This window comes from Symphodus melops (genome assembly GCF_947650265.1).
Source record: "Symphodus melops genome assembly, chromosome: 1".
NCBI classification, from domain to species: domain Eukaryota; kingdom Metazoa; phylum Chordata; class Actinopteri; order Labriformes; family Labridae; genus Symphodus; species Symphodus melops.
In genome coordinates this window covers 52324774-52352718 of record NC_136691.1, presented here as the reverse complement: position 1 = coordinate 52352718, position 27945 = coordinate 52324774, and the positions used below count along the sequence as shown (strand labels likewise).

The window sequence follows — 27945 nt, the reverse complement described above, 5'->3', positions numbered from 1 at the left end:
TCTCTTTGGGTCAAAGGAGGGGGGGTTGGGTCTCAGAAGGCATCAAAAAGACATTAAAAAAGCAGCAGAAATCCCAGATGGCGAATAAAGGGACGTAGTCTGACAATAAAATTGTGTTTTTTTTCCCTTGTTATGAACAACGTAAATTGGATGTTTTCATGGTGTGGACAAAGAGTTGAAAACAACCTGTTGAAGCAGCTTCATTACCCGCATGAAGATCGAAGTCTGCGTCTGCTTGACCCGACTTCACACGGAAAGTGTCCCTGGGAGCCGGGGTGCTTGGGTGGGCGATATGTCCAGCTAAAGTAGAAGTCACACATGCAGCTCATCAGGAGCGTTGTGCATGTGTGCAAACACTACAGGAGAGAGAACACTCCCTTCTACTTGTTATGCTTAAGTCTGTTGAAGTCACAAAGACAGCCTTCTCACGCTCAGGTGAACACTGATAAACTCAGTGGGCTCTGGAGTCTCCCACAGAGACATGTAATCTGTGATTATATAGAATTTGCTCACACACACAAACAGAGGAAGAAATGTGTTTAGTGCCAGTATGAGTCATAAAGTACATCCGCCAAGTTTTTTTTTTTTTTTTTTGGGTGTACTAATCCCCCCAGACTCAGTTTAGTCAGCAAAAACAACGCGCGTCAGATACTTACACATTTACTTACAAGCACACATGCACGTTTATAAAAATAGACTGGCATAAAGAATCCAGCTGAGCCTTGGAGTGGAGCTGGGGACAGATAAAATGCACTGCAGCATGATTTTCAGACACACACAGCATGCAGCAGGAGTACGAACACAGAGCGGATTCTCCCTCTCCGTCAAGTCTGCTGCCAAATGTGTCTTTTATCTGGTGTTCATCTTTCGTTTAGGTTTTTTTACACTCTGATTATCAATGAGTATTACTTAGAGTAATATATTTTCATGGTTTTTTGTTATGCTTTTCCTTTTATACTCGGCACTATAAAGCATAAAGCCCAGAAGCCTCGAGGAAAAGCTGTGCCTATGTTCTCTGACATTTTAGATTTTCAGACACGCCTAACCAGCTGAACATGTTCAAAATCTTGTCGTGTGCATCTGTTGTTCGCTGCTCACATTTCTTGAGTCCATTGCTTTTGTTTGGCTCCTCATTTTCCTCACTCTGTTGGCTTTATTAAATGTTCAACACAGGGCGACTAATTAGCACTGGCTTTTGTTTTTCTTGCTTTGAGTTGGAACTTGTGGTTCTGATTTGTCACGCTGAGAAACACATCAACTTGGCAATGAATAACTCATTCCTTTGCTTTTTTTAAAAAATCCATTCGAGTGGCCTGCTCCACCAATGACAGGAGTTACTAAGTGGTATTCACTGTTTGTTATGCTGCTAACAGATTGTTAAACATGACAGGAGCCTCTTGAACTTGTAATATTATGTTCAGTATTTGTGGCGGGTTTTTGATGAACAAAGCGACGGATGCTCCTTTGTGTTTGGCTCTCCATGCTTTGTCTGCTTTTGTCTCTCTGTTTGTTTTAAAATGTGTTTGGGCATTTTGCCTTTTATTAGACAGCAAAGGCACTGGCAAGAAAGAGTAAAGGACGATACGCAGGAAAACAGCTTGAATCAAACACAGAGTCGCCGCTCGAAGGAACTGCCTCCGCTCTCTTTTGCTTTTCTCTTTGTTGATCACAACACACTGTACGTTGATCTTTAACTTCAGCGTTTTGCAGCACGCTGATATTGAAACTCTGATGTAAGTAAATGTGTGGCTTCAATAGTGATGCATCTGGACTTTTCCTAACATGCCTGTTGCTTTCTCAAACACATCTCTGCGACGAATAACATCGAAAGGAAAGTCAGATATACTACGTCAATACTTAATATTTCTGAGAATTCTTTGATAAATTCATATTTTAGCCTCGTTGGCCGGCTGGAGCATTAGTGCCACCTAAAACTTGGGTGTGGATCTTTAAACCAGTCATCAGACATCATGAGGTGTGATTGATGAATTGATCGGCTGATGCGAAGGAAGTCTCCTGAAAAGTGAACAATGAATGTCTCGCTGCATTTTAGTGTCGGTTTCACCTCTCATCACGCTTCCTCCTTCTTTTCACCGCTTTCTGACACATTAACCTGCTCCCATGACCTTCTTCTTTAAACCTGCGGGCAGCTTGGTCTTTAGCCACTTCACTTCTGTTCGCGTTAGCTATATTCATGTGACAGGCAACCCTGGTGAGGAGTCATGAAGTAGAGATGTGGTGAGTCAAATTGACAAGGACATGTGTTTAGTGCTCTTTTTTAAAAATCTATATTAGACACCAGGGTTTCTGTTATTATATCACACTGGTCAGAATGGACCACATGTTACCGAATCGTATTTTGTCCAACCCTACTTTGTTGTTATTAATCAGGTTAATAGTTCAACTTTTGTTTGGATGGCTGGTTTTAGTCTTTCGAGTGTGGTACATACAGTATACTCATGCTATATACAGAAAGTATCCCCCCTGGTATATATAAACCTGTACCAGACCACCAATGATGTAGCTGCAGACACGACAAAGAAGTGCTGTACTGATGGATTAGCTTGTCTAGAAACAGTGAAATCTTAATGACTGAGCTTTGGAGGAGTCTGTGGGCGTATTTTTGATGTCAGGACTGCTCCAGTAATCTTCACACTTCGTGTTAAAAAGATCTCTTACTTACCAATCCTCTTGTTAAATGATGTCATTTTAAGGTACGTTGACATAAAGCAAACACAATCAAAGCAAGTTTCCCTTTGCTGTCCTTGGAGCGTTCTATATGCTTAATACCTAATTAAGCAGCTCCTAGAGTCTTTGAATAAATAAGTCATTTGCATCGTTATATCCTGCCTACCAATTCCCTCTATATATAAATATGCATTGTGTTTCAGTGGCGCCACAGAAACTGATGGGAAGCATACATTCCTTTAATATCCTGGATTAAAGAAGCTTATCCCTGGCACTGTGGCACATTTCCATTTCATTCAATCGGAATTTAGAGCTTACTCAGGTGATTACGGACAGGAAATGATGTTTGTGAGCACCAACTGAAGACACGGACACGATGAGACCTGGAATGAGTGGTTTACATTGATTATACATTTAATAAGAAGTGCTGCCTCTGAGAATATCAAATGTGCATCTGACCCTGACGTGGAGTTTGTCACAATAATGTCACGTCAATAATCTGCACCTTTCTACGCTTCGCCATGGTGACTTTTGTTTTTCGTCTTTGTTGTTGTGTCACAGTGACGACAACAAAGTCAGAACTTCGACAACAACGAATCAGAATTGTGACTCATCTTAAACAATGTATTTGTCGTTTCCGAAAGGAAGAGGCTGACAGTGACGGGAGGAGACATATAACAGAAAGATGGTGCATGTTGATGTTGTCACAACATAGAACAACATGAACACAGAAGATGAGCGACATGCTGTGCTTGTCACTTATCCCAACACTGGGAATTTGTCAGCTGTAGTATACAGCTCCACCCCTGTGTTTTACAACCACCGTTCACCACGAAAAGCTACATTCATAATGCATCTGGTAACAGTGTGAGCTCTGTCGCTCTGCTGGATGGATAAAATAACGTCCTCTGCCGTGACTATGATGCCTGTGATCAAGTTAAGCAGAGAAAAATGAATCTCATACAATTACTACTGTATATAGATTACCATGGAGTTCCTAAGTCACCTGGGTGGCTGTGTGGTAGGAGTATTATAGAGTTACTGTCAAGTATTATAGAGCCACTGTCAAGTATTATAGAGTTATTGTGAAGCATTAGATTTGCAAACATAATGCAAATTAGTATGAGCTCCACAGTAACATGTATTAGATTTCCGGGAGCTTTCACTTCTGGTTGTGGATTGAACTCATAACTATAATTAAATATTGCTATAAGGCTTTAAAGATACAGTATGTAGATTGTGTTGCCTTTAATCAATACTACAATAACAAAAGATGACGTTGAGGTTCGCTATTTTTGTGAAGTCTAAAATCTGCAAAATGGGCGGGCAGTTGTATTGGAGCTGTTACCTCGGAGGCTATTCCCCGCCTCAGCTTCAGCTTATGACCTGTCACTTGATTCACAAAAAGTCAATTTCAGACAGCATATCAAACATGGTGAATGCTATTGTTGGGCTTTAAAAGCGGGCTTCAGAAACCTGTGGGTGATGCCTGTGAGACTGCGTCCATGTTAATGGCTTTGACATTGTTAATACACCAGTGCATATGGTAATCTCTGTAAGGCCAATGTATTCGTTTGGACCAAAGGAACAGCTTCTGAGCATTTGTCATGAATGTGTTTCTCAAGGTGGCGCCGTTGCAAGTGCTGCATCATGCTGCATCATGCTGCTTGTGCCATTTGTGTCGCTCATCACTCTTTTTCAGAATCAGGGTCGGGTGTCTTGCATCGGACATGTCGCTGCAGGAGCTGGGTATCGAACCCCCAACCTTCAGTTTGCGAGATGACCGAGCCCACCAACTGAGCGACAGCTGTATGCCTTTTTTCTTCGGCCACTCACAACAAACAAGACAATTCCCCCCCCCCCCCCCCCACACACACACACACACACACACCTCCCCCCCAGGAAAAAACAAAAAACAGGTGAAACCAGTGTGGAGGTTTTCAGCCTTTTCGATTCAATTACAATTATGATCTACATAGATGAACAACACAAAGTGCCACAGAAGGCAATGTAGACTGTTAGATAGAGAGACATATGTAGGAGTTCAATGAGAAAAAAAGGCAGTTGAGAGTTTTCTCTAAAACAAGCGCAGACTGAGAGTGCAGAGTGGGAAGGAAAGCAGAGAGTTGAAAAGAATATGAGGTTAATCAGAGAGTCACCCCTGCAATATTACATTTATTTTATATTCTGTGTCTGAAGATCTGAATTCAACATTAGATTCACTGCCTGGAGCTCGGCTCGCGCTCACTCTTTAGTCACAGATGCACTTTATGTCGGAGATGAGTTTAATGGCAGCATTAAACATCGGCAGCCTCAGGTGCTGAATGTAGATGAGCACGCCGTGTCTGTCAGACGGAAAGAAGGAGTGACAAATGAGGGCGATCATTCTCCAATCGTGCTGCGGTGTACTTCACAAATACAAGTGCCTGCATGACACACAGATGTCTGCACACACACATCAACTTATTGATTGTCCTCATAAAAAGATTCCTTGTTGTCAGTTAAATGTTAATGAGGAAAAAGTTGGCATACTGGACCTGACTGCCTTTGTCTCTGTCCCAGCATTAAAGTGTCCTTAACTGAGACAACACAGTCGTTGCATTGTTGATTGACAAGGGTGCAGCCCACCCCTCTTCACTGCTGCTAAAGATAAAGCACTTCAATCAAGAATCATTGATTTGACTGGCACTCATTTTGACTCACATGATACATAAACTTAACATTATGTGAACCAAGACATCAAAATGTGCATAGGAATGTCTCTTTATTTACTACTTATGTGGAAGTGTATTAGTGTCTGTGTTTTTGTTGGTGACATTATTTGTGTGTGTGTGTGTGTGTGTGTGTGTGTGTGTGCTTATTTATTTATGTGTGTGCGTGTGTCTGTGTGTTTAGGTATGTGTCACTGCTGGCAGCCGACGGCCCCGTAATAAAACACTTTGTGAGTGGTAAAATAATGAAAGTCATAAAAAGGCAGATAATTGGCTTTTTCAGGTTGGTGAAATGGATCACTCAGAACTCTGCATTTGAGAAATGGCTTCTGGGAGTCGAGGGTGTGAGTCAGACACAGAGAGGGGAGAGCGTACGGGAGAGAAAGACAAAAGAGAGGTGAGGGGGAAAAGAATGGGAAACAAATGATGCAGAAAGATTTTTATACAGCTATAGTAAATAAATGATACTTTGAGGACAGACGCAGCAAAAATAATTATACAGTTAAGACAAGAGAGGACGTCTTCAGTTTCAACCCTCCCTCCCTGTTTACTCCCTTGTGTAATTACTCTGAAAATAACTGTACAAGAAAAGAAAACATTTAATTGCACTTAAATCTTTGTATTCCGTTGTAATCAGCTTCAAACAGACATTTGCACGCAGTACCAGATTTAGCCACTAGCTGGTGTTGTACCACATCTTAAGAAATCGAGTGTGTCCCTTTGTGTCAACTCTTTGAGTCCTATTAGAGAGAGAGAGAGAGAGAGAGAGAGAGAGAGAGAGAGAAGTGTGTGTGTTTTGTAGGCTCATGACTGTGGAAAGACAGATGACCCTCAGTAGAAGAACGCTCTCTCTGACTGTATTACATCCATCATCACAGAAACAGACCTGTCTTTCCCTGTGTCATGCACATCCTGGTTTGTGTGTGTGTGTGTGTGTGTGTGTGTGTGTGTGTGTGTGTGTGTGTGTGTGTGTGTGTGTGTGTGTGTGTGTGTGTGTGTGTGTGTGTGTGTGTGTGTGTGTGTGTGTGTGTGTGTGTGTGTGTGTGTGTGTGTTTTCACTGTCTTAAGTGGTAATTACCGGCACAACAGACCCATGTCTAAATGTATTCTATAACTGCTGTCAGAACATGCACACTTGCAACCATGCATACAGCAGAAACACACACACACACACACACACACACACACGGCAGCATGGCAGACTTTGAAATGCAGCTATCGTTGAGTTTTGTTTGACAGTGAAACCCTGGTTTATTCAGGTGATAGATTTCCTGCTAATATAAAGCTACTGATAATCTTGAAGGGAGAAGTCGTGTCCAATAAATGGAACCACAGATATCTCTGACATGTGTGCAGGTAACGCTCCATTGCTTTTTAGAAAGTCTGTCAGTCAGTCAGTTGAACATTTATAAACCAGACTTCAGTAAAGGATGAGCAGGATGTGAACTTTGGTCCCATCCTGTTGGTGTGCACTAAACGATCTAAGCTGTTGCAGATGGGTGTTATTATTTAGGAACAAGGACAAATGTATCGTATGGTGGGGTTATAGGAAATACCGAGTCCCTATGAGCTTACGGTGGGCACAGTGCTGGTATTTTAGTGAATATCTGTTACGATACCACTGCGATAAAAACAGAAGTCCTTGACACCCGATATGGTGTAGTGTTCATTACCTTAACTCCAAGGCTAAATGGTACATAGATCCCTTTTTTAAATGGTGTGCTATTTTGACAACCTTAATGTTAACATAGCAAATTGTCAGCCCTTATTTACTCAGTTTCACCTGAAATACCACTTCTGTTTTCTGAAATGGTAAAACCCATTCAGGGGAAGGAATAGTTTAAAGGAGCTGGTGAGATTTTCAACTTTTTCTCCCACTCATTTTTCTGTCGCTCTGTGCTTTAGACAAAGTTCCGTGACAAAGGTGAAACAAGGATCCAAACCTGAAACCATGCTGAAATTCCAGAGAAGGGGGCAAAGGTGTCAGACTCAAAGAAACACACAGAAGGAGAAAAACTACACACAAAAACAACTTGGAGAGAAAAACTTTTCTTGTTGCAAAGCTCTGCGCCACTTGACACGAGCTGTCAGAGAACAGTGTATGATTGATCAGATGTCATTTATTTCCACTAAATTCATCCCGCCTAGATAGCAGGGTGGAGCAACAAAGAAGTAAATGGAGAAAGTTTACTCTAACCAGAGATGTCAGTCAGGAACAAAAAGCTCGAAAGAATCCAGTTCAAGGCGGAATAAAGCACCCGTGGCTGCTTGACAGATGCAGCTCACCTGTCCTCAAAAAACAGCAGGATTCATTGACATTTGTCTGAGGTGCTAAGCAGAATCCTCAGGGAACACCTTAGGCTCTGATACTGCATCAGTTCTGTGTAGCTGTTGTCAGAGTGATCATGAGGGGGGAAAAGAGACAAGGGGGCAGGGGTGGAGATGTAGAGACAGAAGACACAGGCTCGGGCCAAGGTTAAGACAGGGGGATTAGAGGAGGAGGGGGGGGGGAGGGTGATGGTAGCCTGGTGAGAGCCGTCATGAGTTTCTGATTGATGGAGAGAAAGTGAATCTGAAGAGAAGGAAAACAGAAAACATGGGTGTGACTGAGAACCAGTGAAGAAGAAAGTCCAACCTCTTTCAGTCAGGAGTCTTTGAAGTGGCTTATGTTGATCGATATTTCAGTGATTCGCTCTTGTTTTGTCCAAAGAACATTTTTCCTGGAAACCTGCTGTCGGTCTTAATGCTCATCTCCACTGTTTACTTGGTGATTTTTCTTGGAGAACGGGACAAAAAGGCATCTAATTTCCTCTCACTCCCCCTCTAAATGGACATCAGTCAAAGTGAACGTGGTCTCCTGATGATAAACAGCTCCTTGTTCCAGCTTCTTACGTCCGTCTGTCTCTGCTGCCATCCTTCTCCTCTCCTGCTTTGGTTGAAATGCAGACTGTGAACTCGCTGCTTGTCTTTGTGTTCGCAGATGGGTGAATGGTATTTCTCAGCTCACCTTTTGGAAATGTCATAACAGAGGTGGTGTGGAGTCTCTCTGTATGCTTTTCTGTCTTCATATCAAAGCTTGTTTGCAGAGAAATGTTTATGACGCTTAGTTGATGTACACATTTATTTTTTCTACTCCATGTTTGTCCCGCTACAGTTCTTCAAAATCAATCAGATAACTAATGAAAGGCTTTCAAACCAATCTCATGTTAATTTTACTAACAATGCCAAAATATTATGTCCTTTAAAAAAAGCCAATTTATTCATTTTTAACAGTTTTGCCCTTTTCGAGCACATTGGCGTTGAATAGATTCTTGTTGTGTCCCAGGTTTTGACATTTGGAAAATCTCTTTTGGCCAAACAGTGTTTGTCTTATCTCTGCCTCCTGATTGATTTGAAAAGCTGACAGCAATTTCCATCTAATGTGGTCAATAATCAGTGGGGAAAGACGCATGATTATTTTTAAAGATCAGGTCTGGCGTTTATGGAGCTGTGATTGGAAGTTAAAGCACGAGCTCATGAGGCTGCTGTAGCTCAGTGTGTAGGGACTTGGGTTGGGAAGCACAGAGTCACAGGATTAAGTCCTGTTGTGGAACAGAAGTGTAAATGTAGACTACTTGCTGGATGGCTGCCCTCGAGCAAGGTGCCGAGCTCTTAACTGCTCAAATCACATATCCATGTCCAGCCCTCTCGCTTTGAAATCTCTCCGTTAGTGCATGTCCGTTGGGTCCTATTTGTGCGTGAGTGTATTTATTTCAGGCCTGTATATGTGTCAATCACGTCTTCAATAACACAGAGAAAAAATATACCCCAAAATTTTACTCATTAATGCTTTAAATTCAGATCTCTCGTAATTCTTTCGCCACTTCATAGATGTCCTCCATTGAAATCTTGATCTCCTGAAAACAAACATCTACTCTTGATTAGTATCCGAGTGTTTTCTTACAGGAAGTTGCTGACAGGAAGTTGGCTTTGTAAAGGTTAAAGCTACTGTGATGAACTTCTAATTTCGGCTGATTCTGGCACCGCCCCTGTGGACAAAGTGGCATTTACTGATTTTTTTCCCCTGCACATTTATGAGTAAACTTTTTATAACAATTTAGCTTGCATTCACAGTGAAAATTTCTGTGGTAAATATTAAAAAGGCAGTTTCAGCGACGTGCTTTAAATCATTTTGTGTGACACCTACCCCGCGGCTGCATCTACAACTATTGCTCTTAACACTGTCTTTGAACGATCAGCCTAGTTAATCATGGTCTTGTTTGCCTTTGTAAGTCATAAAGCAGCATTATCAAATCAAATCAAATCAAAGCAGCATTAATATCAATTTCAGTCTGTTTCACTACCAGTTAAAAACTCCACACTGGAGCTTTAAACCATTTGAAATCTCAAATCAGTGTTCTAATGATTGTAATGTGAAGAGAGTGCTGATTGCCCCCACTGTTACAGTAAAAGGCAATTCTGTTTTTAGAATCAATATATTTAACAGCCCTCGGTTTCCTGTCATCACTGGGACAAGTTGCATTTATAATTATAAATAAAAAGAGTTCCAAAAAGTAATCGTTACATTTGCTTTCCTACGTAAGAGGGTTTATTTTAACTTATATGAGGGGTCGGGAAAAATGTAACTTGACAGAATTTTCTGTTTGCCACATAATACTTTGAAGCAGCTGGAGCTACCAAACAGAAGCAGAGCTTGCTCTTTTTGTTTTTGAGACTGTTTACATGTCTGGAGGAATGCAATGTAGTCTGACATCATAAGCAGTTTAAAAAATATGCCAGAGCTTAAGCTTAAACCGTAAAACTGACTGACTGAGGGAAGTTAGCTCCAAGCAACAAATGATTGCAAGATGTCATATTTTATAGGTAAGGTCAGTTTTTTTTTTTTGTCTGAGCTTTAGTGCTGTCCTGAAGGCAAAAGAAGTTAAGGACTGCTGTGACACTGATATGCCCTGACTCCTGGTGAAAGTTCCTCCCAGTACCTGTCTTCTTCTTTGCTAAATAGGTGTTGAAGGTGAGACACTAAACGGAGACTGTGCACCTAGAGACCCAGACGCCGGGCTCCAGAGGCCTGTTTAATGCTGTTTAATGGACTGTTGTTGTTCTCCAATGGGAGAGTTAATTAAAACGATGCTTTGGTTGACCTCTCCCTGTTGTTTGTGATCATCTGTATCTAAATCCAAGCCCACAAAAATGCCACAGCTGTGTAAAGGAAGTGACAGTTGCAATTGTTGGGTGGCTTGTTTATAATCGGGTCTTAAACTGTGACTTGTGAACGTGTCTTTTGTTTTGGAGAGATGTCCTCTCTCTTACCTGCTCAACCACCCGGAAGGTCTGCTGCACTTTTGTCGCAAGCTTTGTTTGTTTAAAAAGGCGTTCCCTCCTACTACAACACACACGCACACGCACACGCACACACACACACACACACACAGACACACACACACACACACACACACGCACACGCACACGCACACACACGCACACGCACAGGATTAGAGTTTACAGAAGAATAATTGTGGACAAGCTGTAATAAAAAATGGCTGCATTAAGAATCATGATGAAAATAGAAGAGGGGCACACAGACAGCCTGGCACAGCTGCGATGAACTGTGCTGTATCAAAGCTCTTGAGGATGAAGCATCGTTTTGAGTTTATCATGGTGGTTAGAATCAGGATTAGAAGATGATCTTTGGATGCGTTAATGTCTACACGTGCAGACATTCGTGTGCTGGGTTTTATTCTTTTTGTCTCTTTGTCTGGAAGTGTGCTTATCTCCTCACTTTGTTGGCTTTGAATCATCATAACAGACCTATGACAGAAGTGTGTGCAGTTACAACAGAGTCGTTAGGGGGTTATGTTGAGCAGCTATGAACTGTGAACGTCTTCTGCCTTGTTTAATATTTAGGTCTTCATTCCTGCCGGGGGCTCAGTGGTTGAGTTGCTCGTCTCTCAGTAGTTTGATCCTCTGCTCCTGCAGCTGAATGTCCGATGTGTCCCTCACTAGACACTTATGCATGAATGGGATTAGTTACTTCTGATGGTCACTCTACATAGCAGCCTCTACCATCAGTGTGTGAATGTATGGGTGTGACCTGCAGTGTAAAAGCACACGCTCATGTCCAACCACAGCGGAAGATCTTCTCTGTGGGACTGGAGTAGAGGTCTCATTAGGCACCATATGATGGACAAAAGCACGCTGCAGAAGTCACAGTGATATTTTTACAACATATCTAAGGTGGTGAACGAAGCAAAGGAGATTGTGGAGACTAGTTTCTGAATGACGTTGTTGCGTGTAGTTGGACAAACTCACAACGTCAGTGAGAGAATAAAAAAGAACATGCAGGAAACCAGAAAGTGTAGAGGCAGCCTCATCATGTGTGCACTAACCCTAACGACACACCGGCCTCAGCTCAGGATATAAATGTTTTCACCCCTGCTCACTGCCCACCCCATGTGGTGAAATCTGTTTTGTTACTGCATCAGTTCTCATCACTTTTCTTGCAGAAATGTAACCTGGGAGGCTGCCAGGAAAAAAGTTTGGATAAAGCCAGTGCATGTATGTAAAGGGCTTAGGATATGTCAACGAAGTAATAGTGACATTGATGAATTTGAAAGGACTGTAGAAACGCAACTCAGTGTTTGATCTCTGGTCATAGTATAGCGCACAAAGACCTTTGTGTAAACTCTGCTGTTGATATGACTGTTCAGTGCGACACATCACGTCCTCCATGAATAACAATGAGGCCAGCATGAGAGCCCACTGTTTGTCTGTGGAGCTCAGTGGGATGCAGTGAGGACAGGTCAGTGATAAAGTTTCCAGACTGACTCATACTTAAATCATGTCTTTTTTCTGCTCTCCCTTCCCTCTCCTTCTTCTTCGTCTTCTCCCTCAGGGAGCCCAGCCGTCCAACCAGCCTGCTGCCCAACGACTGGAGCTTCGGTCTGGGCTTGGGGAGGGAGGATGAGCCTCTTGCTCCGGGGCTGGAGACCCTTCCGCTTCGACTGATGCAGCAGGACTGTACAGCTGTCAAAACCCTTCTTTTAAGGCTCCGACGGACGCTGCAAGAGGTGGGATATGCACATAAGCAAGCATACAGGACTCCGCTGAATATAGTTTAAAGTCAGTTTGAGATATAAACGCACTATGATGTAAACTACAGACACTGCTCTAATACACAGCCTCTCGTGTGTATAACTGTCTTACAACACAGGAATAATAACTGGAGGCTGAAAATTCATTGTTCCCTGCTGAACCACACTGTCAGACCTTTCCTCCATTTAATAAATGCATCAAAGCCTCAGATTGTTTAAAACCAGAAGGGGTGAAAGGGTTAGCAAAAAAATATGATGCCATTGGCATTTCGAGCCAAAACAGCTCAGTGTGCTCCACGGACACACTCCTTCTCTCCCTCTTTTAATCAGCTGGATTCCAGCTCTGCGAAATCAACTCAAAGTGGATGCTTTTCCGCCTTTTAAAAGGTCTCAGTAATCACTCTGCTTTGTTAATTCAATCAGATTGTACATTAGGAGGAGGAAACTGGGAGGCTTATTTTAGCCGTTCTTACACTCACACTCTACACATTAATCCTCCTGTGTCGGGAGTATCACTCTGAGCTTTAAAATGCTTTAGCCTGCTTAAAGCTAAGGTTCTACCTCGGGCTGTGACGCCATCTCAGTGTGAAGAAACAGTGGAATTATATCCACATCATTATAGAAGTGATTAGCTGTAATGGGCACTTAGCAAAGCACTGACACGTTGCAATAGCTGCACAAGGATGAAGTGTAAAAACCAGGGAACCTTATTGATGGCCACACAGTGCAGCCATGCAGACTTTTTAAACTGGGACTCAGGAACATAATAACATTTTTACCTTGACCTTTGATCATGTATTATTGACTCTTCTTCCGAACATGAAATGTTGCAAATGTGATTTATATGCTTCATTTGGGGTGATTTGGATTTTGCAGAGAGTTTGACTCGGGGCAACTTCTCAGTTATGATGATAAATTATACAATCTACTGCTGAATGTAAAATTCCAGGTATAGATAGAGTCCACACCAGGGCTGAATGATAATTACCCTATTTTAGAAAATAGCTGAGACCCAAACAATCGCTCATGTTTGTCAAATTTGTGTACAGCTCCATTGGAAGTTGATGTTTTTAGCGAGCTTTCAACATTTGTTTGTGCATGCTTTGTCTTGGAAGAAAAGTTCTTCTAGTTCCTCTTCAACCATTTGTTACTATTTTTAAAAGTGTGGGATTCATTTACATACCAAAGAGAGTTAGTGGTGGTGCCATAAGCTCTGGTAGTTGAGCTGAAAGAAAATCCATTAGTTATGTCTGGCTGCTGTTTTCTCTTGATTCCCATGGGTGTCTGACCATATTCAGCAATGCTTTACAGAGTCACACTCATACATGAACACGAAATGACGTGTAAAAGGGTGAACAGACCTTTCCTAACAGCCCCCCCCCCCCCCCCACACACACACACACACACATACACACACACACACACACACACACACACACACACACACACACACACACACACACACACACACACACACACACACACACACACCCCGTACCTCTAAACTAAGATCAAAGCTAGCTGTGAATCACAGACGCATATGCACACTGCACAGCAATCTCCCTGTCTACTTATCGTTCATATTTTTTCTTTCCCTTGAGATGAGATATAAACTGAAGTAGTGATGGAGAGACTAAAATGAGTGCAAGGGAGAAAGAGAACACAGCAGCACAACATGAATATGAAAGAGGAGATACTTTGCCCTCTTTGCTTGCTCTGTTTTGTCATTAACTTGCAAATTTTGTTACCTTACATCAATGAATGTAATCCATTCTGCAGCAAGGGAGAAGGGGACGACTTGTGTGTGTGTGTGTGTGTGTGTGTGTGTGTGTGTGTGTGTGTGTGTGTGTGTGTGTGTGTGTGTGTGTGTGTGTGTGTGTGTGTGTGTGTGTGTGTGTGTGTGTGTGTGTGTGTGTGTGTGTGTGTGTGTGTGTGTGTGTGTGTGTGTGTGTGTGTGTGTGTGTGTGTGTGTGTGCTTTGCATATTATTTACTTGACCTTCTGTCTTTGAGCTTCACTCCTGTATTCTTCTTTTCCTCAACACATACTCACAAACTCTCCTCTTCTTTTTTACTCTTCTCTTCCACAAGTCAAGGCAGGGTCAGCCTTATGCAGTATGTCAGACATAACACAGCACAGTCATCATCCCTGAACTGAAAAGACTGGGAGACGCTTTCAACGAGGCGAACATTAACATAAATGACTCATGCAGTGTAATCCAACAATTTGAAGCCAGGCGCTTTGGTCCAGGATCCAATATTTATCTCATTTTCTCCTTGATTTCCTGCATGTGTTCTGCTCTGTGCCAACAGTTACAACTCTAGCAAATGCTTTCAACGAATATCTCTAATATTATGTGCAGAGGAAGGCTCGAGCAACATTAAAGGCAAAAAAACAAATGTATGATAGCTAGCCTTATGAATAAAGATCATGCTTGGCTAAAACATTGTGTTTCTCAGTGCACGTCAAAGACTGGGGATTGTGTCTGTAGCTTTTAAGGGTTAAGTTGTGGACTTTGAATCAGTAGTATAACTCCTTTCAATATCATGAAACAAACAACCTCCCCCTTCTCAAAGCATTAAAAAAAAACCTTTTTCTCAGAACTCATGACACGCATGATCAACGAACCCGACAATAGATCAGAGTTCTGTTTATGGTGCATCACATTTGTCACATTTAGCATCTTAAGTCAGTGGCAATGACTTCATCCATCTTTGATTAATTTGTGTTTCAGCAGATCATCCTGTTACTTGCATGAAAATAACATCTGTTAAATGCCACTGTCCAGTCTGCACAACTGTTGACAAACACAATGATCCCCATTTATCGATGTCAGCCATGAGTTCTTGTTAAACTGTGCTGCTGCTTTTTGTAACATCCATTAAACCCACAGTCTATGCGGCAGTGTTCATTAGGGACGAAGAATATCCATAGGGCTTTTTATCGTCGTCCTGATTCGTGTCAAACAATCATTGAATTGCTTCAATGAAAAAAAAAACCCTCAAAAGATTAGGTGACATTTCCTTCACCATACGACACTATGTTAAGACTCCTCATGGAGAGGCTAATTTATAGAAGTTAATCAATAATTAGCCAAAGAGGAATTGGACTGCGGGTTAATGAAGTTGAAGAGGAAACACAGTGGGATAATGTTGGAGACCTTTTCAAAATAAGAGGGAGGATTAGACGCTATTAGATGTAAATTGTTACCCCGTGATGTTCAGCCCGACTCTGCAACTTACATGTGTGTGTATTCCTATAAAGCTTTAACGTAACACACACACACACGCACGCACGCACGCACGCACGCACACACACACACACACACACACACACACACACACACACACACACACACTCCAAACAAAGAAGAGGAAGAAAAATGTCCAGTCCAGAAAAGTTGATCTTTCAGATTTGACGCACTCATCTCGTGTTTTCCAAAGAACTCTCTAATTGCTTGACAGTTTGTGTTTAACGATGCCGCCTTCCGATAAAAAGCCAAATGTCAATGAGGGAGAGAGTGGGCAAGACTACACCTTGAGTTATTTGAAGGTTTTCATTGGTTGATTTAACTGAAGTATAAATGTGATTAAGGGGGTGTATCAAATGACAAAACCTGCTTTCCTTTCCTTGGCCATTCATCATCTTTCGACATTTAGCTTCTGGGTAGTGCAAGTCATTAAATCCAGAGCTCCCAGGCAGCTTTTCTCCATTCTTAAATCTGAAAGGCTTTTTACTGAACCACATCTAATTGCGGGGACAGTTGTGTGCTAAGGCCTGCAGGACAGAGGTGACCTTAAAGAGAATGTGTATGTGTGAGAGCAACAAGAGGGTGTGTTGGTGTCACCGAGTGTGCGCCTGTCTCTCTACATAGGGAAAGGCATTGATCATAGATGACACATTTAGGGCCTGACGCCATACCACACCTATAATTCTGATAGGGAGCTATGCTTCTTTAAAAAGGTCAGCCAAACCAATAAAACATCAAGTTTGTGCTGTGCAAAGATTCGGGCTCTCGTATGTTTGAAAGCTGCCTTCAAATCTTGAAGGCAGGCCAAAAATAAGAACAAAACAATCAATACTTTAGCCTAAAAAGTGCCTTTTTTTGAGCGTCTTGATTGTAAGTACCCCGTCTTACTCAAACATAGAGGGCCTGGCCTGAATATAAATCATCGAAGCAGCAGCAGATGGCAAGAAATAGACCTAATCAGAGAACTGTGTGGGACCTGTAGTTGTTTCATACTCACTTTACCTCTCCCTGCATCTTTATCATGTCTCCTACATGTGGGAGAAGCTCCTTCTCTGTGCTGCCATGCCTGTGCAATGTGGCATTACATAAATATCTCCAACCCTATCTAAGCCAGGATTTATCTTACCCCACTTTCCCATCTCACCTTTCACCCTCAAAGATGCCACTTAGAACCAGCATCTGCTTGTTTGTAGCGTGTGTGAGTGTGTTTGTTTGTATTAGCCTGCAGGGATACATGGAATTGCACCACATTTTTTTTAACACGACTTAATGCACTGTATGCAGGTGTGTGTGTGTGTGTGTGTGTGTGTGTGTGTGTGTGTGTGTGTGTGTGTGTGTGTGTGTGTGTGTGTGTGTGTGTGTGTGTGTGTGTGTGTGTGTGTGTGTGTGTGTGTGTGTGTGTGTGTGTGTGTGTGTGTGTGTGTGTGTGTGTGTGTGTGTGTGTGTGTGTGTGTGTGTGTGTGCGTGCGCGCGCGCGTGTGTGCGTGTGTGTGTGTGTTTTGGATCTCTGGCTAGTTGCCTCTGCTCTCGTCCCATGAGACACCTGTGAGCAGAGCCAAAACGTGTCTGTTCACAGCTGGCCTCGGAGAACGCAGGGATTATGTAAGAAACAATCCAGCCTCATAGAAAGTCACAACGCAGAGCTGTTTACAAATGATCTGAAAATAAACATCTACAATTTTTGCACGAGAATTAAATGAAAAAATACTTGTAGACGCAACCTGCGGCTGTGTAAAAATCACGCAGCAGTCACAGCTAACATATGAGCAGGTTCAGTCATGCTAATGTCGTCGTCATATTTGTTTGTCTTTACAGAGCACAGAGACGAGTCCTGCCAGCAGCCTCCAGTCTCTACCCATCAGCCCTTGCAGTGAAAAGTCCCTTCCATTTAAGGTAACCAAAAGCAACCTATTCACAGTTAAACTATACTTTTGCACGATGGGTTTAACTACATAATATACTGGGCCAGCAAAGCATTTTGAAAGAGGACTCACTGTACAAGTAAACGTAAGGCTGACATCATAACTACTAGAACAAAGACAAGAAAATGTGACGCGTCATCTCTCTCTCTCTGATTCACCTGGACAACAGTGTCGGAGAGGATGAGGAGAGTATTAGGTACTGACAGAACAACAAGTTTGGTGGCCACTCGGAGACATCGTATCCTGCACACAAAGACGAGCCCGGTGATTTCTTTACTGAAAACATTGCAGCACTGACAGTACAAATCATACAAGAGTTTTTATCTTCATCTTTAGAGAGTCATCTTTAAAAAATCTGTTCAAAGCAATCACTGTTGGAAGCTCTTTAAAAACTGGATTTCATCTTCCAGAAACACTGCTTCGTCTTGCACAAGTGGCTTGTTAGTCTTCACAGTTTGTTTGTTTCCACCAAAGTTTATATTTCAGAGAAATTATTCTTATGGGCTGCTGTGGCTCAGTGGTCTGAGCCACAGCAGCACATACCTGCGGTGTGAAAGTGCTTGAGTAGTGCTATACAAGCTCAACTCTGTTTACCTTTTCAATAAACTTGACTGACACTGGGTTTAGTGTATATCCAAAATGTGTTTTTATGTTGATGTGTATGTTAAGGGGTGAGTGGACTGCCTAAGCGGGGTTCAGCTAAAAAAAGTTTAGTAACCACTGAATAGCAGCCTCACACATGAAAGTACCTCATTCAATGATGACAGAGGCTTTAAAGAAATGAACATTGTTATTTGGAAAATCTTCTGCACCTCGCTCTCTCCTGTCATTTCGCTCAGACCTTCTCAGAAATATCTGACTTAGAGGAAATAAACATTCACAGATGATCAATATGAATCCCTAAAAGGTTGATCTAAGAGAGAGAGAGAGAGAGAGAGAGAGAGAGAGAGAGAGAGAGTTACGTAAAAGCTGGAGTTTGCCAGTTGTGATTGTCGAGTTGTGTGCAAGCTGAGCCTGATTGACTGTGTGACTTGGTACGTGAATGTCCCTTAAAATTGGAGTCTTTTAAACAAATAGATCCAAAGGAGCGAGGGCTCACAGACGCACATCAAACACGTTCATTTAAAGGAGCGGTTCAATCTAATATTTTTAGTGTCATGCGATTACCCAAATGTGTTGTTTTAAACTTTAAAAGTCTTTGAGAAGATTCTGCCTACTCCAGCTTTAAAGCCATACTGATAAAGAAGGATTTTAGCTATGCACTAGTTTGAGTGTTGGGTTGAATTTCTAGTGGATCAGTTGTCCTTGAGGGATCTGACTCTCAGACCAGATGGTTGATTTCTGGCAGGTTCAGAATTTTACTTGGCTGCAATTTGAGCAGTTTCTGAGTTTCCCACATAGCCACTGTCATAAGATCTGTCGAGAGACTTCAGTGGGCTTTTTTTTCTTTTTTTCTGTCGTAATACTGTTTTACATGTTTAGACAAAAAACTGTGGTCTTGAGACTGCTGTGATATTAAACTGAAGAAGCACCAGACTGTCTTGGTCTCCCTGCCATCTGAGCCATATTTGTTCTTTCTTCTGTACTTTCTGTTGAATTACTCAGAAACACAGCCGTCTCTCTCTCTCTCTCTCTCTTTTTCATTTAGGATAAGCAGTCATAGGCACTGGTTGTGTAAAACTGTCGATTTCAATGTAAAGCTTGAATCAGGAAAATGTCATGGATGAACACATGAACAGTTCCTGCTAAGTTTTAAAAATGAAACAGAAAAAACGGTGTGTGTGTGTGTGTGTGTGTGTGTGTTATCATACAGTGTTATATTTGAGGCGATCTTTTGTGTCCTTTCTTTTCATTCCAAATCAAACTACCCACTGGGCAACATGCACTCTCACTCACTTTCTTAACTGCGCTGAGCCGACTTGTTCAATTAAAAGAAACACAACAGTCTGTCTGTGATCAAAAAATATGAAATTTAGTTTTCCTTTGATCGCTGTGTCACGCTTTTCAGAACAATTAAAAGCCTTTCTTTCTCCTCACCAGTTTATAATGAACCGCAGAGATCAAGTCGAAGGAAAGAGAGCAAGAGGGGGGCATGCGGAAAAAAAAGAAAAGAACTACCAGTAGAGATTAAAATATTAGACTTTAATTTTTTTCAGTGAGAGGAGGAAAGGGTTGAGCATTTTTTGACTGACCCTGTTGACGAAGTCCATCAGAGAAGTGCGATCTAGATTACGGATGATGGTCTTTGCAGGGAGTTTGTGTCTTTTTGAGGGTTCACATTTGCAGGAGTTAAGCTTCTCTCCAGGACTTTTAGTCGGGTGGCAGCAGAGTTCTTGTTCGACCGTTAGTGGAGAGAGGAGCACTCCTTACAAAACTCCATTTTTTTGTGCTTTTTAACGCCGGAGGTGACGATTCCTTGAACATAAGCACAAACCCTCTGACACAGCGCCAACACATATTGAGCATGGTAGTCGATGGGGTACTGCTGTAAGCGAGTGTGTGACTACAGGCTCAGATAGAGCTGTATACAGCCAATGCTGTCAGTTTGTATACTTAAATGTGTTTGTGTATCAGAGAGGGCCGGTGTTTGTGTTTGCCCTCTTTACTGACCTACATGGAGTATCGGTGGCAGCTGGAAGATAAGGGAAAACTAAAAATGTAGGGTGGGACACAGCGTGAAGAAAGCAGCTCTGGTTTCAACTCTCTCAGGAAGGAAGGCTCTGATGGACAGACGGGGAAGGTGGACAACTGGAAAGTTGGATCAGGAAAGGTTAGGGGGGGAAATGAGGGCAAACATCTCATCTAGTAGTCCATACCAAATACAACAACTTGACCTGTAACCATGAGTGATTAAACCAATAGCAAAATAGAAATATGCACTAATCCAGTCAAATAGATTGAGCTGTTATAGTGATTTGAAATGAGCACGGAGGTTGTTTCTTGACTTTGGGAACACAAGTTCGATCGGAACTGTGCAATAAAAGACTAAAGACGCTCTCTCAAAGTGAAGATTGGAAAATGTTTCACAAGATTTCCTGTGAAAGTTTTGAGTTGGAGCGAAAGAGAATGTGAGATTTCGATTTCTTCCACTCAGTGTTAAACATTAAGAGAGCACCAGATTTCTAAAATATTATCGAGTGCCAAACTTTTATTGAAGAACAGGCACCAGCTGGCATCCAAGTGTTAAGAAAATCTGGACAAAATCTTTTTTCTCACAAAAACCCGTTTTGGAAAGAAAAGAAAGGAACATGTAAGCTTTTATTTCCACAGTTGCCCATTGTAAGAATCTCACTTTTTTTTTTTTTTTCTTCCGTACTGTAGTTGATCAGAAATGATGTAGTCCACTTGAATATCCTGAAGCTCTTCTTACCTGTTCAGGAGAGAGTGGCAGAGGCATTGAGAGTGTAATGAAGAGCAGGGAGAGAGCAGCAAGAGGTGAAGAGATTGAGGTTTGGCAGGAGATGAGAACAAGGAGAGGAATAACAGAATATATATATATACTGTATATAGAGGGGAGGAATCAGTAAGAAGGTGGGAGGCAAAGGCTAACCTTTCGACTGAGCTGCAGGCATGGGAAGGAAACAACATAAAGACGGAGAAGGCACATTGCATGAGGAAATAGTTGCACAGCTGAGAATAGGATATTGTTCTACTCGGCTATAAGACAGATTGAGGAGTGAGGGGGGAAAAGCTTCAGGGGGGAACTGATTGCTGTAGTTGGGGTTGCATACAAAAAGAACTAGATTTAGATCCATGATATTATGCTGGGAAAAATGAAAACAAAATTGAAAGAGATAGAGGCGAAGGAGGAAAAACTAAGGAGGAGTTGTGGGAGGAGAAAACAAAAAGAAGGGATGGAGAAAAAAAAAAGGGTTTGAGGGAGGAGCCGGAATGAAACTGAAACTCTGGAAAAACGACTCTGCGTGTGCAAAAATAAGCTACGATAGCCACCTGAGAGGCTGCAGTGTCACAGTGCGTCCTAGTTTAATTTAGACCCAATACATGTGACTTGATTTTACCAGATTCTGTCCCAGTTTGTGTGTGCTGCTGTGTTTCAGAAACCTACAGTGATATCTCACTGTCGAGTTGACGCCAGAGGTGTGTGATGAAATCCGGTGTGTTTGACAAAAACGTCCAGGACAACGAATTTAGTCCTCAATGAAGTAATGTTTGTGTATGTTCACCTTTGCTTCAGCACCCATGAGGAACTTCTTTTTATAGTGAAACATTTGTCATTGTGTCAGATGCTGCATAATTAGAAATTAATAATGTATAATGATAATGACTGCTAATTTATAATGTTAGGCTGTCCTCAGCACCAAGGCCACAGTTTAAGAGGGTTAAAAAGATGCAAGAAAACCTTTTAGATTTTCTCCTACTCGACAAATAGCCACAAACAAAGCAGGAGCAAGAAACAGCCTTCCTCCTGTCTCTCTCTCTCTCTCTTTACATCCTCTCGCTTTTTTTTTGATCCAGATAACCTTTGCCCCCTTGTCCGAGCTTCACACCAGAAGCTGGGTGTCCAGTTTCACACACAAACTGTCATCCAGTGAAGTGCGTTAATGTGTGAAAGACAAGAAGAGTCATCTCAGAATTGGCTGCCCAGAATCCACATTTTCTGTTAAATCTGTGATTCTGTCATCAAAACCCTCCATAGTTACATCGAAATAGGCCTTTTTACTGCTCAAATTATTTATTAGGCCAACGACTTCGAGAGTCAGTTCAGACTGAGGACACGTCAGACTGATCTTCAGCATTTCTGAGGGCACTCTTTGTCCTTTACTTTCCAAATGTCTGCTACCGTTTGTTTTAAGATGAAGACCAAACAGTTTCACTAACCACGGCTGGATGATTATGTCCAACGTGATGATCACATTTACTTTCATCAATACTGACATTTTACGATTCAAAACAAACATTGTACTTTAACATTTAAATACACATGGCCTGTGGTTTAGGGAGCGCTTGACTTGATAAGCAGCACAAAGAGCGCGCATCTAAACTTCCATACTGCTGTCAGTCATGTTTAATGTTTGCTGGTTCGTCTCCGTTAGGCTCCTTGTTTGAAAGCCCGTTGCAGAGGTCGTCTCTGTGTGCTCCGGCTTCCTCCCACAGTCCAAAGACGTGCTCGTTAGGTTCATCGCTGTCTCTTAAGATGGCTCGTAGGCGTGAGTGTGGCTGGTTGTCTGTTATATTTGAATTTCCCTCGGGATCAATAAAGTATCTATCTATCTATCTATCTATCTATATTTCAGCCCTGTGACTGACCACCTCTCGTCCAATGACAGCTGGGATCGTTCTCCAGCTCCCCCCGCGACCCCGAAACGGCAAAAGCAAAACTAAACTACCTGAGTCTGACTCGTCCCCCAACTTCAGCGTGTCAACAGAGACGCACAGAGCGTCTGTCGCTCGTTGACGGGCCTGTGGTTCCAGTGTCTGCTCAGTGAACAGCAGTAGCAGGACTGTAATTCACAGTAATTTACTCTAATTTGTGTAACTGTTGAGGTAATGTTAATAATGTCTCTGTGATTATGCCATACGTAAAGCATCTCCGTGGTTACTGCTTCATTTGAGTAAATCTGGGCAGGTGACAGCTCCTTTATATTTCAAACAGGAGAGTTTCGACAGGTTATTCAGCTGTTCCTGTTCATGCTGTCAGTTTTTCTGCTTTTTTGAGGAGCTTTAGACGGATAATGTAACCACAACATCACAATGCAGAACATATCCTTCAAGCTTATAGAGGAGGATTACAGCATCGCAGCTGTGCTTTGTGTTTCCGGATGTCCAGACCTTTTCACTTTCAGAGATGCTAAATGGAAGCACATTTGGGGAAGACTGTGGGGAATCTGTCTTTACAGCACTGACAGCTAAGTTAATTCATAAAGACAGGTGGCAAAGGTCACAGTTTTTTATTGTACATTCTTGAAGGCATGACGTCGAAGAAAGTCACACGTTTGTCATCACCTCCTCTTTTTTTTTTTTTTTACACTTCTGTCACCCTCCTCTGTCAGCGTGCATTAATAGTAATTTATTAAATCATAATTATGGTCTGACAGGCAGCAGGACATAAATAACAAGATGAGGACAAAATGGATGCACATATACAATACCTACATTTAATATCACAGTCAGGTAACTTGGACTCTTTTCAGAAACTTTTATTTGTGTTGATTTTAGCGCCCCCTGTGGACCGAAGGATTCACATTCAATTACCTTTCATCTATCTGACCTTCTCATCTTAAACCTCATTCTGCATTATTTGACAGTAAAATGCATCACTTCTTTTCTTGTGTAATTCAAATCAAAAGGCTATTTCTTTGGAGTACAGAGCGCCCTTTCTAAAAAGCCACAGTTCACTGAGGAGTTCAGACTTTTCTCTCGTCTGAGCCCTCGTGGTCGTTCAGTGGGCTTTTTTTTTTTTTTTTTTTTTTGGTCCATCACAGTAGACATGAAAATCATAGTGTGCCTGACAGGTTTCTTTCACGGCCTCTCTAAATGTTGTGACACTCCAGGACTGTCAGGTTAAGCTGAATACACCATTTTGGATCCATTTTCAGTCACATGCCCTTGTGGCTTAAAGAGAACAGTTATGTTAGAAGCATTGCTAAAAAACGAAGTGGAGAAAAGAACGTATTAAATTATGATATCTTTCACATCGCTTTCACCAAAAAAAAGAAAAAAAAAAGGCAATTTCTGACAACAAATTGAACAGGGCTGTTTAAATAATAGATAAACAAGCAACACAATTTTCTCAAATATGTTTCTCTAAAAAACTTAACAAATTGAATAATTTCCTCTCACAAGGGGAATGCAATTCATCTTCATCCCCTCTTCAACTTGCTGCTGATTGGGAGCATCGAGTGGCCTCAACATCTATACAAAATCACACAAAGTGGATGCACTCCAATGATTTTGATCAGATTTATCCCCCACTGAGGCCTTACCAATCACATTAGAAATATATTTGCATGCCCCACTTTTCTTCCACAGCCTTTTCCATCCAATTCAGCCTTGAAAAATTGGTTTGAATGCTACCTGATGGGTGACTTCATGCACGCCGGGATGCTTCTTTCAGCAAGCAGGATCAACTTTTCTCTTTATTCAACTCTTGCCTTTATTCAGGGGATTTTGTAGATTCTTGGGAGGGCTTGTTGGTTGTCAAACATTTCTTGTTATTGATTAATGCACAGCCTAGTTCATGCACATTATCTCATTTCCCCCCCATCCTTCTTTAATTCTCTTTAAGCTTACTCCTAATTTGTTTTTTTCTTTCGGGTTTTGCACTAAAAGTTTTCATTTCCAAACAACACAAGTCCGCATGGATTTAATCATAAGCCTCTTCTGAACATTTGATGCACAGCCAAATATATAAGAGTGGCGTCGTTCACGCACACACACAGGTCACAGAAGCAGACACGCTGCGCCGTCGTATCGAGACAGCTCATTTAGAGCAGCGTTCAGTCCCATTTGGGTGGGCTTAATTTTAGAGGCTGACTCAGGTTGCAATTGTCACAGCATGTCACATTTGATTCAGTCCCAGCTAAATCTCATGTTGTTAACTTTTGTTTTTTTGTTTGTGTGTGGCAGTACAAAACAAGCATCCTTATTATCTGTAAACACAGATATCTCCCCTCTAAAGCCAGGTGAGTCCATTCTGACTCCACATCGCTGGGCTTTGTTTTTGTTAATTGCTTCTCCTCACAGGGAAGAGATTCTTTCACAGGTTTTATCACCATGGAAGCACTTAGCGGCGCTTTAAGCTTTGTCCTCCTTGACCATTATCCTGTGCACATGGGAAGACCCCAGACAGACCTCGGCATCAATTAGACCTATTAAACCAGGAAACGAAACACAAAACCTCTGGAAACTTTTGTCAGACACCTGCTGACCTTTGAGTGAAACAGCTTTTATGTTGACTGAAAGTTGTCAAATCGCCCACTTTAGCTGTTGAGTTTAGTTGGAAAATGTTCATCGATATCTCTGTCAAAAATAGACCCAGCTTTCTTCAAACGCAATCATTGACGGTACATTAATATGGACAATGCTTCGCCGTCTCCTTCCCTTGTACAAAAGTGAGGCCAAAACAGCTCTGCGACACGCACTGACACATTGAGTGGTGACATCATTTGATATGACACCGTGACACGGAGAGAAGGCAGCTGACCCCCTCCGCTAACCCAAGCACACTAAATGAAACTTACCGATGAAGCTCTCGATCAAGTCCAGCTGATTCTTTTTTTGGTTTGCAGCAGACTTGCAGCAGGTTTATGGGTTGATTGATTGTATTTTTTTTTTATTATTGAGTCATGCATAATCAGTATGTCCAGCCCAGAAGGAGGGAGGGGGGTCTTTAACATGCTGACATTTTGGTGGGATTTGAGGTAAAGTGTCCGGCCTGCTGCCCGTGTGCTCATGTGTTTCATCAGAAAGGTCATTTATAGGACGGTGTAGTAGCTCTATGGTTCCCTGTGGTCTCCCTCTGACTTGCTGTCTGTCCTCTAGTTAGATGGCTCCCTATGGTCTGAGACCATCATGCACAGCCTCGGGCTCTCTCTGTCCTCTCCTTTTCTCTATCATTGTCCCCCTTTCCCTCTCATTTCCCCATCATTTCCCTCCTCTTATCTTGGCCCTCTTTTCCTCTCCGGCTTCTATGTCCTTGAAAAGGTAATGACTCTCTGTCTGTCTTTTTTGTTGTCTCTGTCTTATCTCTTCTTCTCTCCCACTCTTATTCTTTTTCTCGTTTTTTTCCCCCCCTCCCTGGTCTTCGTCCTGCTGTATTGGAGTCCATCCATATCTGAGCTACCTGTCAGTTTGAGAATTAGGTTGAATATTTTAATTTACACTGAAAGGTGTGGAGCTCAGCTACTTCCTGATTTTTAACCTCCATGAGCCAGAGATTAGCCTGAGCTTTTGTCCATCTTTTTTCCAGGGATTGAAAAGCTTATTTTTTTTTTTTTCATGGTTTTAGAAACAGTAAGAGTCTGACTGAAAGCGTGTTGAAGGACTATGCATATTTGTTGGGTTAAATGTATGTTGTTGTTTTTTTGTTTTTTTTTTGTCTTTAATTTTCATGTTGCAAATGGAGCCACGGTGATGCAAGGCACATTTCAGACATTAAATCAATAAAGGCCCTGAATATGTGCAGATAGATAACAAATCGAGTCACAAACACAGATACATCATAACATCAGACACATGTGAACTTTTCTGTTTCTGTGAATCACTTTGTAAGAATTTGATGAGAGAGTTCACAAGTTATTTATATCCCTATTATCATTCTCCTTCGTCCTGTGTCTGTTGCTGCTCCTCTCCATCTTCCCCACAGTAATGTCCCCTGACAGCACAAGGTCAGGTTAAAGTGCTCTGTGCACTCGGGAGCCGCCATAGGACACACCAAGTTTATCACAGAGACGATTACACAGTCATGCAGCGTTCACCCCCATGACAACTTTATGTGCACACGCTAGCAAAGACCGGCAACCAACATGCTCATAAACACGCATAAAACACTTGCAAACACACGTAAACATTTATAGGAACATCCGGAGAAACACCTTCACATCTTTTCATCCTCTTAAACTCTTTGTATTGCTTTTTCGGGAATCCGGTCCTTTGGATAAATCACAGCTGTCTGCAGTGTCCTGATTTAGGTGTAACGTTGTGTCCTGTTACTTGTGTTTAGGATCCCAGCAGAGAGGAGGCCTTGCTGCAGCAGCTGAGAGAGAAAGATGAGCTGATTCTCAGACTTCAGAGTGAACTGGTAAGAGCCACTAACCAGTAAATGTACAAATCAACAAGCACTTTGTTCAAATGATATAGAAACATTTTTTTTTTACCTGATGTCCATGTTTAACATTTCTCCGAACAAGTGTGATCATTTTTAAATGACTACAGCTACTTTTGACAATGTGATATATCTGTTTTATGTTATTTTATGTTTGGTTTATTGGGGGTCGGAGGCTGCCTGGTGGTGATCTGGTAAGCGCTGTAGCCTCACAGTAAGAAGGCTCCGGGTTCGAATCCCAGGTCAAACCGAGCCTGTCTGTGTAAAATCTGCATGTTCTCCCTGTGCAGGCCTGAGTTCTCGCTGGGTGCTCCGACTGGCCGTTAATTGGTGACTCTCGACCGCCCGTGGGTGTCATTTTTTGTCCATCTCTATATGTCAGCTCTGTGATTGATTGGTTGAGCAGTCCAGAGTGTCCCTCGCCTCTCGCCCAATGACAGCTGGGATCAGCTCCAGCTCCAGTTCCAGCTCGCCCTGACAGGACAAGCGCTATAAATGAT

At 42.1% G+C, this 27945-nt stretch overlaps 1 protein-coding gene across 1 annotated transcript in view; it reads left to right on the top strand.

The window, feature by feature from the left end:
* ccser1 (coiled-coil serine-rich protein 1) overlaps nucleotides 1-27945 on the top strand; it is a 119893-nt gene that overhangs the window by 28352 nt on the left and 63596 nt on the right. The window contains exons 7-9 of the mRNA XM_079366136.1: nucleotides 12292-12466; nucleotides 17555-17632; nucleotides 27344-27421. Coding sequence (XP_079222262.1) covers nucleotides 12292-12466; nucleotides 17555-17632; nucleotides 27344-27421 — 331 coding nt within the window. The remainder of the gene's footprint in view (nucleotides 1-12291; nucleotides 12467-17554; nucleotides 17633-27343; nucleotides 27422-27945) is intronic.